Here is a 15,429-nt window from a genome sequence, read left to right on the forward strand (position 1 = left end):
CCTGACAAGGTGTAGGCCTGTTTAGCTTCAGCAAGATTGGTTGGGTTGCTAGCTGTATCATTGTCTATAAATCCATTCCCTAAGACTGAGGTGTAAGGAAGAAGGAAGAGAAAGGGATTGAATCAAGTCATCTTGGCATCATTAATGCTGCTCATTTTTACTCTCTGCCAATGGCACACAGTAATCTGAATGAAGGATCTTTTCTTAAAGTTGTCCTGGTAAAATAACTCGTGTTCCTTCTCATCCTTGCACACCAATATAATATATTACTGTGGGTCCTAGCTCAGTGACAGAGCACATGGTTTTAATGTGGAAGGTCCCAGATTCAATGCTTGGCGTGTCCGGGTAGGACTAGGAAAAGCTTCTAGCTGAAACTCTGGAGAGTGACTGGCAGTCAGTGTAGAAAATTTTGCACTAGGTGGGCCAGTGGTCTGACTCAGTGCAAAGCAGCTGCCTATATTTCTATGCACTGGCATAAAAGCAAGTTCTCATGGCCACAGTCATGTTTATCCCAGTTTTATGTTGTTGTTGACATCCGTCTGTCTTGAGAGACAATGGAGTGCTCCTCCAGGAGTGAAGTCCAACTGCTACATTTGCAGCACGCAAGTGACCTCCCTGGGGCGCAAGCCTGGGCCATGTATATGGAGGTCCTGCGCTGCCCAGATGCCAACACCTGCCCCCTTTCAACCTCGCTGATGTGGTCCAAAGTGAAGCAAAGCAATGCGTTTGGCACCAGCTTGGCTGTAGGAGTTGTTGGCAGGAGGTGTACAAGACACTATCCAACCGCCTTAGGGACTCCACTCCAGATTTGTGTTGGGTTTACTCCTTAGCCTTTTCTTCTCCCAAAGTTATCCCGCAATGCAGTGGAGGTTTAGAATCAGAGTTTCCTTCTCCTAGATGGGCAGCCTTCGCATCTGCCCATCACTTCCCTCTACAACACATGCAGAAACCACCTTCCTGACCATCAGGCCATCAGGCCCACTATTGGTCTCGCCCACCAGAGCCTGTAGTCGCATGCAGGGGACCCCTCACAGTGGGTTTGAGACCCATCGGCTACCCTCACCTGGTTTAGCTGGCCAGTTAAAGCCATTTCCCAGGGTTTGGCTGCTGTCACATGCTGACAGCTTCTAGGAGCCACAGGTGAGAACTGAGTGCAGGGTGGGAACCAAAGGTGGACAAACTACCCCAGAAGGAACACAACATGTCCCCCACCAGAGGTACTACCTCTTCACTAACATCCTATACATTCTATGTTGTAGGCCATTCTTTTACATACTCCACCAAGTAGCCTACCCCACAGTCCCCTATCCACCTGACATAAGGCTCTTACACATATATGCAGGTCAGAGATCCCACGCACCACCTATGTCTTAAAATTGCCCATTGCTTGAGGGCAGAGGCTGGCCCTATAAAGACTGAACAAAGCAACAGGCTCCTGCTTACAACCTTTTAGATGGACACCCCAACTCATGTGTGGTTTCTAAACCCCTGCCTGAAAAAGAGTTCAACAAGAGAGTTCTGTGTTGGTCTGTGACTCGTTGGCTTGTTTCATGGGCTTGTTGTCCCCCATGCTACACTATCTCTTGCCTTCTGCTACCAACAGACCGGTGACCCAGTCATGGATCTCAGACTTCTCAGATTCTGTTCCCTGAGCTTTGTCAAGTCATGGAAGGGAGAGATTTGTAGATACTGTATTCAATTATCAAGATAAAATCCAGGAGTTCAGCTAGAGGCTCAGTTCACGTCAGGAAACTGGCAGAGTAGCCTAGGAAGGAGAGAACTTTACATGTCTGCAAGAGGATACAAGATCCACCTTAATTGTGGGATATTATAGGAGCGAAAAGGCAGTGCTTAACCTGGAAAACGTGGAGGTCCTGTTAACAGAGCACCACATATCAGAATTACAAGCTGAGCACAGCTCATCAGGGCATCTGTCTCTTTCAACACCCCAAAGCTGGTCCAGAAGTAGGGTGGCCAGACAGAAAACAAGGACAGGACTCAGGCATGTTTAATAGTTGGGTAGAAGAGGGAAATTCTTTTATTCTATACCATTATTAAAGGTGCAGGAGTCCCACCCTCTTCTCCATCTGGGCATCCTACTGAGGCGGGGGCACATTTTTGCCATAACAACCAAGAGTGCCTTCAGGGAGAGACCCACCTCACAAACTTTTTGAGGACTGTCCCTTTAGAAGGCTGTTGGTTTATCAAAGGTGGTGTGATGATTTATCACTGAGCAGTGTTAAGCAGGATGAAGAAGCTGGGGAAGACCGTCAAAATGCCAGAGCTGACCATCTTTTCTCAGCCTAAGAAGCAATGCTAAATCTCACTTCCAACCTAAAACAAATATTAATAAATAGAAAAAATAACTTGCAGAAACAACTGATCACCTGGCCTTCCATTCTTACAGGTATATCGGGACTGAGTCCCAATCCAACCACCCCTGGATCTAATAAGGGGTGGAAAAGAGAGAACTTCATCTCCTTTAATAACAAGCAGCCACCATCCGCATCTCCTTTTCCACTGCCCTGGGGGACCCTGCTAAACTGTGTTAGCGTGCAGACAAAAACTGGGAGAGAAACGCCTGAAGGAGGGAGAGGGAAGGAGTCGGTGTCACAAGACTTGCGGGCAAAAAAAAGAAAAAAAGGCTATGAATGGAGGTGCAAGCAGATCAAAGCTGAACCCAGGAAAGCTAAGGACACAGAGAGGCGCCCTGGGGACAGTGCAGCTGGTCACGGGGTAGAGGCATAGGGCATCACCCACTGCAGAGAGCTAGAGCTCTGCCAGATCAACATTCACAAGGAAGGAACACTCTGGAACCGCAATGCCTCGGAGAGAGGTGAAAGGCGGCGGCGGGAGAGGAGGGGGAGGAGATGGGATTTGGTCTGAAAGGAGCCCCAAACACGTAGTCCCCGGAACGGTGCGGTGGACCAGGAGACCATCCCTGGCAAGAAGGTCGGGCTGCATGGGGAGGGGGCAGCGCTGGTCCCTCCAGCCAGCGGCTGTTGCTGCCCAGGGAAGTTACTCACCTCGGCGGGCAGGAGCTCCCGTCTCGTTGCACCGTCCCATCGCGCTCCGTAGGGCAGCGGGGTGTGCGGGGAGCCGCCACCGGGAGCGGGGCAGCTGCTGGCCCCGCTGCTGCAAGCGGCCGTGCCTCTGGCTCCTCCTTCTGGCTCCGCTGCTGCTGCCGCCGCCGCCGTGGAGCTCCTGGAAGCAGCCAAACTCCAGGCAGGACTTAGCAGGCGCGTCTCTCTTGCTTGCGCGTGGCCTCCGCCTCCTGCTCCTCGCGCTCCTCCTCCCCGGGGCTGGCGGCGCGTCTCAGCCACTCAGCGCCGCCCCTGAGCCGGGGGAGGAAGCGGCTGCCGCCTATGGGAGCCCGGCCGGGGCGGGAGCCGGCTGCGCAGGCCAGCGGAGTCCTGGCTTTCGCTGGGGTTGTCCCTGTCAGCCGCCTGATTCCAACGGAGCAGCGAGGGAAGAAGGAAGGAGGAAGAAGGGGGTGGAAAGGGCAGGCGGGATGCTCAGTCCTCCTTGCTCACCTTGTACTATTTTCCATTCACACTGCTCTGGTCTCCTTCAGTGTACAGGGTTTTAATAAAATAATACTTTGCAGGGTTGCTGTTGCCGTTGTTGTTTTTAAAATGTGACTGTTATGTTGCATTTTAATAAGTCTGAAAATAGTATCTGTTTTGGTATGCCTTAGCCACAGCTGTTGTGATCGGAGATCTGGGGTAACAAGAGTCTGTTAGGAAGGGTGGAAGTTGATAAATGGTAGCATTTACTGTAGATCATATTTGGGATGCGAAGAGAAAATACAAGCTGCACACCTGTGCCAGACAAGAAATTATTGGGTTAGCTTATGCAAGCCATCCTGGCCAGGCTAGCTAAGTGCAGAGCCGTTGGTAGGTGTTTCGACAAAACTAGCCAAGAATCTGCTGTCAAAACTGAAAATATTTATTAGGGCATAATACCCAGCTTCACGCCAAAGGCTGATTCCATAATGTAAGCTTTTTTTAGAGGTGTTATTTGTGTTTTAATGGTGTTATTTGTGTTTTATTTTGTTTCTAGAGGGGTGCCCATGTTAATCTCTTGCTATGGAAAGCAAGGGTCTTGTGGCACTGTAAAGGCTGACACATTGGCATAAGGTTTCATGGAGCAAAAGCTTGTGACATAATAAATGTGCTACTCTTTAAGATGCCACAAGAGTTCTTTATTTTTACATTTTGTGTGGTACCTGCTTGTTGCAGCAAAATGTTCATAGGGCTAAAGAGGGGCCTTCTACACTCTCATTCAGTGCAGAAGTGTTCCCAAAAAATGCTTGGGATTTTTGCACCCGGATGCTTACTGCTGAGGACAAACAGGTAGAGGAAGGCCATTGTAAGAATATAAGACGAGCCCTGCTGGGTCATATAATAAAGATCCATCTAGGCCAGCATACTGTTTTTTGTAAGCACCAGTCAGGTGCCTTTAGGAAGTCCACTTAGACAACAGCCGTTCCTCTTCTGGATTTTGTTATCCTGCCTTATAACAACTGACAGAAATATCCTCAATGGATTTATCTATTTCTCTTTTAAAACTATCTCTAAGCCAGCAGCCAGCAGCCAGCAGAACATCTTGTGGCAATGAGTTCTGTTAGAGAGTGATGGTGTCTTCCTTATCATGCTGCTTGTGAGCATTCAGAAGCCTCTGGATGACTGTTGTTGAAAATAGATGGATTAAGTGAGGCAACTCACTTAAGTGAGCAATGAAACACAAATCATGGCTTCCTACTACTGGGACACTTTGATGTGGGTTCCCTAGCAGCATGTCCACCCCAAAGCTTATTCAAGTATCGTGTGTTGCATGGACACCCTGCTCTGTCTCTCCATACCATCTAAATTAGGTGAATCTCTGTAGGTGCAAGATTGGTGTCTGGAGGCAATAATAAGCTGGATGAGGACCAATAAAATGATGCTAAATGGTACTGTGAATGGGTGATAGTCATGTTCAGAATCTGAGGAGAAAGCCTCTTCTATATAGGATCACACTCCCATCTGAGAAAGCATGTTCATAGTTGGGGGCACGCTTTGATTCTGAACTGCCTAGGGAACCTCAGTGGCAATGAGTGCCGAGTTCTAGCTATGGCTGTTCACAGACTGGCATATCCTGGCCACAGTTACCACTGTTCTGGTAACCTTATGTTTATATTGCTGTAATACTGTATTGTAAACAGGGAGTTTACATATGAAGACAGTCTAGAAGCTTCAGTTGGTGCAGAACATGGCTACCATTGGTAAGTGGTGCTTCTAAATGGGAGCATATTACATCAGCTCTGGGCAAACTGTGCTAGTTTGTGCTACTAGTCCAAATGCTAACTTACATAGTTCGGAGCTACTTGGGTCTTAGTTACTTGTCCCAATTAACTGCCAGCCTATGCTCTAAGATCTGCTGAAGAGACTCTTCCCATTATCCTCACAGCAAGCATTGCTCATTCGATGATCACTTGTGTCAGTTATGGCACCTCATCTGTGCAATTCCCTCCCAAGAAGTGTGGTTGGCTACCTCGTTACTGAGTTTCAGGCATGGCTTTTAAATAAGTCCTTTGGGACCAAGTTAGTTGTTTATGTATACTGTGATGGAATTAAGATCTCTACTGTGGTCACTGTTGCATTGATTTGATGTGGGGTTACTGGCTTCTGCATTTAAGTTTTGCATTTTTAATGGGTTACTATTTATTGTATGAACCAAATATCATTTTTATTAGCTTAATCAGCTATATATTTAAAGCGTGGTTTACAAATCAAATAAGCAACTTTATTAGCTGTGTTATTTAGTACCAGACTTACTAAATAAATTCTCTCCAACAGGTTTAATTTACCTCCATAGGTTCACTCTTCCATCATCTCCCAAGACAGCAACAACAAAAATAGTACCAATTGTTTCAGACTGCAGTCCAAAACAAATTTACCCACTGAAGATAATGTGGGCTGCTTCTGAGTAAACCTGTGCAGGATTATGTTGTTTATGTGTTTTGTAGTGGGTTTTTTTTTTTAGGCTCTCAAAATGGAACCCTATAACTGGCTTTTTCACATTACAGGGTGTGACTCAGTTACAAGGAAAATTCAGTTACAACCCATTCTCAGCCATGCTTATCCAAGAAGCAGACTACATTGATGTCAAAGGGACTTGCTTCCACGAATATCTTCTTGGATTACATAAACCCAAGTGTTCTGAGCCACTTTCAAGCAAGAATGTGGAATTTCTGGTCCTCCAAAATGTGCTCCCATCATCTTCATTTGCCTTGCTGGCTGGGGCTGTTGGGAGTTAGATTCCAGTAACATGTATGGAAGTGAGAGCTGGACCATAAAGAAGGCTGATCGCCGAAGAATTGATGCTTTTGAATTATGGTGCTGGAGGAGACTCTTGAGAGTCCCATGGACTGCAAGAAGATCAAACCTCTCCATTCTGAAGGAAATCAGCCCTGAGTGCTCACTGGAAGGACAGATTGTGAAGCTGAGGCTCCAGTACTTTGGCCACCTCATGAGAAGAGAAGACTCCCTGGAGAAGACCCTGATGTTGGGAAAGATGGAGGGCACAAGGAGAAGGGGGCGACAGAGGAGGAGATGGGTGGATAGTGTTTTCGAGGTTACCAGCATGAGTCTGACCAAGCTGCGGGGGGCAGTGGAGGACAGGAGTGCCTGGCGTTCTCTGGTCCATGGGGTCACGAAGAGTCGGACACGACTAAACGACTAAACAACAACAACAACAACATCTGGAGGCTCCTCATCACTGCCTTTAAAACACTGAACAGCTTTATTGTAGCATAAGTTTTTACAGGAGAGGCAGGGAGCCTCATTTTCAGGGAACAAATATGGTTTCTCTCCAGGCCCCACACTCCTTGAGTACTTTGACTTGGCTAGAATATGTATTTTAAGCTGTGATCATGCCTCTCACTTGCCTTGAAGGGGGTTTGTAGAGGTGCATAGTACAGTGGTACCTCGGGTAAAGAACTTACCGTAATTCATTCTGGAGGTCTGTTCTTAACCTGAGGTACCACTTTAGCTAATGGGGCCTCCTGCTGCTGCCGCCATGCGATTTCTGTTCTCACCATGAAGCAAAGTTCTTAACCCAAGGTACTTTTTCTGGGTTAGCAGAGTCTGTAACCTGAAACATCTGTAACCCAAGGTACCACTGTATAGTTGTATGCATAAGTAGAAAGCTCCAACTTTTGCGTGGCTGGAATGTATCTTACCATGCAAACATAGGAGCTGCATCCATTGCTGTGCATCTGTTGCATCTGGCTCCATCAATAATGGGAATGCAGCCCTCATTAAGGGGTGTGGTGCTTGGGCCGAAAAAGGCCGCCACCCTGCATTACAGCCACAGATCTATCACACTACAATCCTATGCCTTGCCTGCTCTGAAGTCATTTCCGTGCAAGTTCAGTGGGCCATAGGCTGCAAAGACACCATACATTGAATAGCTCTCCCCCGTCCCCAGAATCCTGGGAACTGTGGTGTGTTATGGGTGCCGGGAATTGTAGCTCCATGGGAGATAAACGAGGGTTTCCACAATTATTGGTGTGTGTGTGTGTGTGTGTGTGTGTGTGTGTGTGATGTGCTTTAAATACAGGGTGTGTACACCACCTTACTCTCAGTTCAGTGTGTATGGTTGCAACCTGCAAATCATGTACTAAAAGTTAAGTATAACCCACCCTTTATCCATACAGATGACAGGGTGGTGTTACAACGGTGATTAATCATGCCGAAACAATACAGGGAGTGTGTGTGTGTGTGTGTGTAGGGGAACATACACCGTGAATCAATAAACCAACATCACCATCAAAGAAAGAAGCGCAAAGCTTTTGGGTTGTTGTTGTTTTTTGGGCTGGGATGAATCATGGAGCGTGCGTAGGACTGCGGCCCGAGCAGCACCCTAGGGCGCGAACACCAATGCAAGGCAACCTTCGCGGGTGCCCGCCATGTGGAGCGAGATCCGTAACGTGTGAACGGCCAACCTTTCCCCCCTCCCGCCCGGGAAAGCAGGCAATGGGTAACAGGGGAAGGGCGGCGCTTCCGCTTCGCCTTGAAGAGGAGCCTCCTCCCCCTTCCCGGGGGTCATCGCGAGCGGCTGCTTGGACTTGTCGCGTGCGCTCGCCTCCGTTTCCGCTGCTGGGGCAGGAAGAGATGACGGGCGACGGAGGCGCTTGAGAGACAGCCAGGCCGGACGACCGAGCGACCGACCCCACCGGCCGCCATGGCGGAGGATTCGGAGCTGGAGAGGTGAGGCTGGCAGGTGGGGAGAGGCCCCGGGGGGGGGGGGCGGGAGAAGGCGGAGGGTTACTCCTCGAATAGGCGGAGGTGGGCAGTGGTGAGGCTCCGAGGTAGGCCTCGGGGAAAAGGGCCCCCTCGTTGCGCTACGCAGAAGCTGCTTTCGTGAGTCGCTGGGCGCCTGACTAGAAGCGGACCCAGCGCCTTGACTTACATCCAACGGGGAGAAGCGAGCGGTGGCGGGGACGGGACCTCGGCAGGCCGACTTTAAAAAATACCGTTTATTACGTAATAAACATGGTTCCCCCTCGCAGGCCGGCCTTGCAATCCTGTATACGTTGTCTCCTTGGAAGTAAGCCCTGCTGAATTCAACGGTGCTTACTCCCAGGTTGGTCAGCGTGTCTAAAGCTGCAGCTTTTTTCGGCCCTTTATTTATATTTATGGCGGAGCAAGCTTCAAGACAGACTTTGGAATGTGGAGGTCTCGCATTTTATTGCCCTCCCTTCAGTCTTCCGCACAGCAGTGACTTTTTTATTAATTATCGCTATGCATCTCGAGTACTTGAGTACACGCCTAATAATTGTTGTTTTGTTCGTTTATTTCGTTTATATCCCACCCTCCCGGAGGAGCTCATGGGTGGCGAGTGCATGTGTAGTATAAGAATAATAATAATAATTAATAGCAAATACAATGAAAAATAAAAATACGTTTAAAACTGTTAAAAAAGCAACAGAACATCTGTAAAAACAGATGTAACCGAACCATATGTCTGGATAGAACTGCCAAAAAGGAACAGTTTTCAGCGGGTGTCTAAAAGTGCATAGGGGTATTGCCTGCCTAACATCAATAGGCAGAATTTTCCAAAATACTTTATAGGTACTGCCAAATGCGGAACATTCACTTCTTGGACTTTTAGAAGTGCAAGTTCTGCAGGTGAAAGTGATCGAGTCTGTGTGCATGGTGGGGCAGTGGCGGTGCTTGGATCTCAAATTTCAGCCGGCACCCTGTGCAACACCAAAATTTGGTGCCTCCTTCCCCACATCTCATGCTCCATTTTAAAGCATAGTTGCAGCATCCCTGAGGCTCCGCACCCCATGCGACTGAACCAGTTGGGCTCCCCTAAAACTGCCTCTGTATGGGGTAAGTAAATACAGTGGTACCTCGGGTTACATACACTTCAGGTTACATACGCTTCAGGTTACACACTCTGCTGACCCAGAAATAGTGCTTCAGGTTAAGAACTTTGCTTCAGGATAAGAACAGAAATCGTGCTCCGGCGGCACTGCAGCAGCAGGAGGCCCCATTAGCTAAAGTGGTGCTTCAGATTAAGAACAGTTTCAGGTTAAGAACGGACCTCCGGAACGAATTAAGTACTTAACCTGAGGTATCACTGTAATAACACCTTGAACTCAGCCCAGCAGCAAACTGGCAGCCAATGTACATCTTTAAGCACAGGTGTAATACACTGATAGATTCTTACTCCTGTCAGCAATTGTGCTGCTGCCTTTTGCACTAACTACACTTTCAAACAGAGCACGGGGGAAGCCCCATGTGGAGTGCATTGCAGTAGTCCAGTACTGAAGTTGATAGTGCCCAAACCACTGCAGTGAAAAGTAAATTCCATTGAGTTCCATGGGCCTTACCCCAGGTAAATGGGTTAAGAATCACAGCATTAGCATAGCAGTATTTGGTAGTAGTTGTAGTGAAAGTATATAGAATAATTAATGTAGTAGTAATAATAATAATAATGTTGTCAATATATTTAAATATAATAAATATTTAGGTATTTTCCAGTACAATCTTATGCATCATTGCAGGCTTTGTTACTTTGAGCAAATTGATGTTTCTAGATCAGATCGTGTAGACTCTCATTCATGCACGACTGTTGAGGTACAGGAACTCTGGCATCAGGTAAAGCCTTGGTTATTCACCCAGGCCATTCCAGGAGTGTAAGGTCCAATTCTGTGTGCTGTTCTGGTTCGCCAGAAGTGGCTTAGTCATGCTGGCCACATGACCCGGAAGCTGTACGCCGGCTCTCTCGGCCACTAAAGTGAGATGAGCGCCGCAACCCCAGAGTCATCCACGACTGGACCTAATGGTCAGGGGTCCATTTACCTTTACCTTTAAGGTCCAATTACAGCCCAAAAAGCATGCAGTGTATTTGCCTTGTTTTAGGTTGGTATTTATTTATTTATCTTGAAACTGGCTCTTGCAGGGTGGCTAACATCCATAATAAAGCCGCATTAAACACAATCTTAAAATCACAATTAACACCACATACAGTATCAACAAAATATAATGGGTATAACAGTTAACAGCATGTTAGATCATAAAGAGGTAACACCATTTTCGCTTAGGTTCTGAAGGCATGCTGCAACAAATAAGTTTTCAATTGATTCCTGAACAATGCCAGTGTTGGGGACAACTGACTTCCTATAGGGAGTTCATCACTAGGGTGCTACTGCCAAGGAGGCCCTGCATGATATGTTAGCCCTGTGGATTGCACTCAAAGGTACCACCAGCTAAGCCTCCCCAGGCAGTCTTAAAACTTGGGCTGGCTGGTCCTCAGCCATTTAGTGCTTTGTACATTAGTACCAATGCCTTGAATTGAGTCTTGTATCTCACTGGCAGCTAGTGCTGTTCTTTCAGGATCGATGCAATATGATCCCATCTCACTGCTCAACAAAACATCCAGGCAGTGGCATTCTGCATCAGCCACAGCTTTTGGACCATCTTCAAGGGAAGCCCCATTTATGCTGTATATTTTATTGTTACCCACTCTGGAATTCCTTTTTGAAAGACTTTAAAGGAAGCATGTGGGACCAATAGGTGGATCCTGCATGGAAACAGATAATGCGCTAGATGGGAGTCCTAAAGGATTTGGCATCCATTTCAGGACATCTTGAAGCAAAGCTAGTAGGCAAGCCAGCAGTTCAACAGAGGTTCTCCTATTACTTGCCTCATGGCCTTAAAATACTAAGTTGTGATTCAGAGTTCTTCTATGGGGCAGGGGCAGGCCCATTCTAAGTGTAGCATCCTCCTGTATTCCTCATCTTTTCCTATTCACTTTGGTTAAGTGCCTGGGGAATAATCACAGCACCACTCTCACTTTATCACCTTGGACAGTTATCTTGGCAGTTGGGATTTGGAAAAGCCTCATGCAAGGCCTAGGAACAGGAGGCAATTCTTGAACAGGTAGGGAGCTTAAGAACTCCTGGGGAGGTACAGAAGCTAATGGCATAAGAAGTCCTAAAGCCGGATAAGGGGAAAAGGAGAAAGTAATTGGGGCTGAGAGGTAGAAGCCTTCAAAGAAGGATAGCAGGATGGAGGGATTTAAATCAAAGCAATTTAAAGTGGCAATGGTAAAGACCAATTTAAATCAAATTTCCTCTTGATAACAGCATATGTTTGTTAAACAGTGGTGCAGAACTGACCATTTTAAACTGTCTTTGATATGTTAACTGAATACAGTGGTACCTCGGGTTAAGTATTTAATTCGTTCCGGAGGTCCGTACTTAACTTGAAACTGTTCTTAACCTGAAGCACCACTTTAGCTAATGGGGCCTCCTGCTGCTGCTGCACCGCTGGAGCACAATTTCTGTTCTCATCCTGAAGCAAAGTTCTTAACCTGAAGCACTATTTCTGGGTTAGTGGAGTCTCTAACCTGAAGCATATGTAACCCGAGGTACCATCGTAGACTTATTTACTTCCATCTATTTGTTGCACTGAACACTTTTTGCACGTTCCCTTTCTTTAAAGCATTTCCATTTAGGGAATAAATAGTTATAAATAAATAAATAAATGGAGTGAGATTGCTTCCATCCCCCATTGGTGCTGATTCTTTCCATCCCAGTTTGGGTCTTTCCTCTGGATAAACTGCTGTTTGAAAAGAAATGGTTGTATCTTGCAGGTCTGTATGGTGACTTGTGCAATTTAAGCTGTTAAAGAGAGAAATGGGTAATTGAATGAGGATAAACACCCTTTAAATGCTTACTTTACAGTTTCAGTTTGTTTTGATTCTAGAACAGTAGCTTTAATGAGCTTGCAGTGGGTCAGTAGTTTGCACTAGCTTTCTTTTTCCATCAACAACTGCAAAAAATAGATCTGCCAATACTGAAAAAATTGATCAAATTTAATTATTATTTTTAATCTCCTTAAATGTTTAGGAAGGCAGTGGAAGAACTTCTAACTGAGGCCAAGCGTGGGAAAACCAGAGCAGAAACTATGGGAGCCATGGGCTGGTAAGTTATTGAAGCTAAACCAATATTGGTGTTTTTCTAAAATACAATTTTTGGGGGGGAAACAGACACTGTGGCTGCAATCGTAAATATGTTTATTAGAGAGTAAGCCCCACTGGACACGGTGGGAAATATGTTATATTGAACATGCATAGACAGCACTGTTAATCTTCCGTAACTGAATTGGATGATAATCTTTTGCTCTTTTATGTTAAGTGCTCATGCAATAAATTCCATTGAAATTATTGAGAATTAAGTCTACATAATTCCTGTTAGAGCAAACGTTCATTTTTCTGAAAGCAAACATAGTCTGTTATAGTCAGGGACCATGGATCATGCTAGGCAAACATTTTTGCACTTTCCTGGCAAAATACTCCTGTGTTTCTGTGCTGTTGAAAGTAGTAGAACACCCCAGTGCATAAGCATTCCATTAGTTGCTTCAAGAGGTGTCCAACTCTGCCACCACTCTTTTTTTTTTTTTTTAACCATTTTCCTTATCCTTTGAGATGCCTCAAGAAACCAGCAGAGCTTGTTTCCTCTCTATGGATTATCCCAAACCCAATGTGGAAGCAAGCTCTTCTAGAACCTCTTCCATCTCGTTCCCTTTCTCTAAGATAAATAACAGGCCTTGAGGCAGGGGAAGAGAAAGATGGCTATGTCCAAAGGTTCAAGGTGAGCTGGCTCTTTTTAAAAAATTAAAATAAAGTTGTAAGAGATCCCTAACAGCAACAGTGTGATTTGATGAGCAGCATAAATTGGACTTCTAGAAACTGCTTAGAAATGTAGAATATGCAGGGTTTCTTAATTTTACCATATTGAAATAATTGTTTCAATGAACCCTACTGCTTTAAAGCCTGTTCTTTATCAAGGTCCCAAGTTCAAAGCATTCTTGAACTGCATTTCTTATTAACTTGCTTTGATGGGCAGTGACAAACCATTTGCATGCAAATAATGTGTGCTACCACTGGCACACTTTTTTTTTTTTTTAAAGAGTGGACTTTCTACCATCTCCAGAGCACTCAAGCAAAAGGAGTATTCATGTAGCCATTTACCAAAGAGGAGGAATGGCAAATGCCAACAAGGCACCACCAATACTCTCAACTCTTTAGCATTTTAAACTGTCTTGGGGCTGTGGAAGACAACAGTAGAATACAATTTGTAGCTCATGTGATGTTTTTCTCAGGTGTGTGGCTGTGAAATATGTGTCATAAAATATTACCATGTTATCTTAATATATATCTCCTCTGTATAGAATCTGGCTGTTGCTTTGAAGCCAGTGTTAAAAGGCAAACATCTTGATTGTTTCTTTCTGTACTCCAAGTTTACACTAGGTGGCATGCAAGGAAAGCCAAAAGCGTGCATAGTTGAGCTACTTGATTTGGATATTCGCAGCATCTGTGTCTCTTGTGTGAGATATTTATTTTGTTGCTTTCTAATACAGGATGAAGTGCCCTCTTGCCAGCACAAATAAAAGGTTTCTGATTAATACTATTAAGAACACATTGCACTCCCCGAAGGAGCAAGAGCAGGGACAAAACCATCAAGAAGACGATAAGGAATCTGAACCAAACCAGAGCAGGGAGGAAAGCAAGCCAAAGAGACACAGATCCCACCCATACAAACCTAGCTTTCGGTCCAGAAGAAGGGTAAGCTCTTCTCCTCCTAGACACCACCGGAACAGGAACCAGCACTCAAAGGACAAGCATGAACAGCGATCAAGCAAATGAGGAGGAACCCATGCCATTCCAAGAATGAAATTAAACACTGAACTGTTTGGGTGGGTGGGTGAGAGTGTTTAACTATTTTGTAATAGAGGGCATTGTTCAGTACAGATGTCCATGTTGACAACAGCTTTTTAGAGACAAGCAAATCCCGCTTCTCATGAACTTTCTTTGAGGAGTTCTTGTATTCTTTAAAGTTGTCAGTGTGTTCCTTCTGTTTCTCCCCCTGCCCTCCAGTCTTCAACCAATTAAAGTTGTTACTTTGTATAGTTGTAACATGTTTAGTGCTTTGCACAAACCGTTTGGAAACAATTTATTTAGACAAATATACACGGAGGTGTATTCGGTACATGGTAAGTTATTTTGCTTCCCTATTCCTTTACGGAAGCTACTAAATCTTAGTTTGAAAAAGCAAAAAACAAAACAAAGATACTACAGGTACAGAAAATGTGATATGCTTCTTGGCCTGCACATAGATGAATTCGAATAAGTTTACTGTGCTTGTAACCTGAAAATGACTGATGTGGCATCTGGATATTACAGATAAATAAATGCAGGTTAGGCTAAATGTATATTGGTAAACAAACTACCCAGACTGAGTGACTCTTGTGTCCATGTGGGAACTCCAGTGCCCACATGGAACTCTGCATGAACAATAGATCCTCATTCACTTCAAACATGGGGAGAAGGCATCAGACATGTTATCTGTTTGTGTGCACATAATATTTCCCAATGCTGAAGTGAATGCTGGCACCCTTTTTTGACCTAGAGTTGTGTGTACACTTGGAACCTGTGAAATCACAGCTGTGGGCTGTATCTGAAATTGGCTTTCATTGTTTTGCATCCTTTGGTGTAAATGATGATTTGTGAAGGATCAATAATGAATTCAATCGCATTGGGACATCTCTTGAATGGCAATGGAATGAAAAGTCTTGAGGGATACATTTTTCATCACAAATTGCTGAATGCTTTTGCAAAACAATACAGACAATTGCCACCTAAAGTCTGACTGCTGTCTAGTTACAGTTGTATTGGTCAAGTTCTCAGTGTTTCCTTACCTGCAGATAATTGATCCTTGTCATTTCTCTATTGTATGGAAACATTAACATTTAAATCCTTAGGCAAAGTTGTTTGTATGGTTAAGCTGTTTTCAACCTTGGGTAGTTTTCCTGAGTTAACATTAAACTTGAACTGTGTTACTAAAATGCATTGTGTACATTTCCTTTA

General features: G+C 45.2%; 2 protein-coding genes and 1 long non-coding RNA gene across 3 annotated transcripts in view; 2 read left to right on the forward strand and 1 right to left on the reverse strand.

Annotated features, from left to right (window-relative positions):
* The window catches only part of LNX2 (ligand of numb-protein X 2), a 75,395-nt gene extending 72,160 nt beyond the window's left edge, over window positions 1-3,235 (reverse strand). The window contains exon 1 of the mRNA XM_079973740.1: window positions 3,027-3,235. The gene's annotated coding sequence lies outside the window, so the exon portion shown is untranslated. The remainder of the gene's footprint in view (window positions 1-3,026) is intronic.
* LOC307215185 overlaps window positions 1-15,429 on the forward strand; it is a 371,333-nt gene that overhangs the window by 104,787 nt on the left and 251,117 nt on the right. The gene's annotated exons all lie outside the window — the stretch shown is intronic.
* On the forward strand, window positions 8,094-15,407 carry POLR1D (RNA polymerase I and III subunit D). The gene is made up of 3 exons (XM_079974250.1): window positions 8,094-8,255; window positions 12,410-12,484; window positions 13,923-15,407. Exons 1-3 carry the CDS (start codon window positions 8,230-8,232, stop codon window positions 14,206-14,208), a joined length of 387 nt encoding a protein of 128 aa, XP_079830376.1. The 5' UTR covers window positions 8,094-8,229; the 3' UTR covers window positions 14,209-15,407.

The sequence above is a fragment of the Podarcis cretensis genome, assembly GCF_951804945.1.
Source record: "Podarcis cretensis genome assembly, chromosome: 4".
In the NCBI taxonomy this organism is placed as follows: domain Eukaryota; kingdom Metazoa; phylum Chordata; class Lepidosauria; order Squamata; family Lacertidae; genus Podarcis; species Podarcis cretensis.

Coding starts and splice junctions, on each gene's coding strand:
- POLR1D (XM_079974250.1), top strand. CDS start 8,230: ATGGCGGAGGATTCGGAGCTGGAGAG. Junction 8,256..12,409: donor GAGGATTCGGAGCTGGAGAG/GTGAGGCTGGCA, acceptor TTAAATGTTTAG/GAAGGCAGTGGAAGAACTTC. Junction 12,485..13,922: donor ACTATGGGAGCCATGGGCTG/GTAAGTTATTGA, acceptor TTTCTAATACAG/GATGAAGTGCCCTCTTGCCA.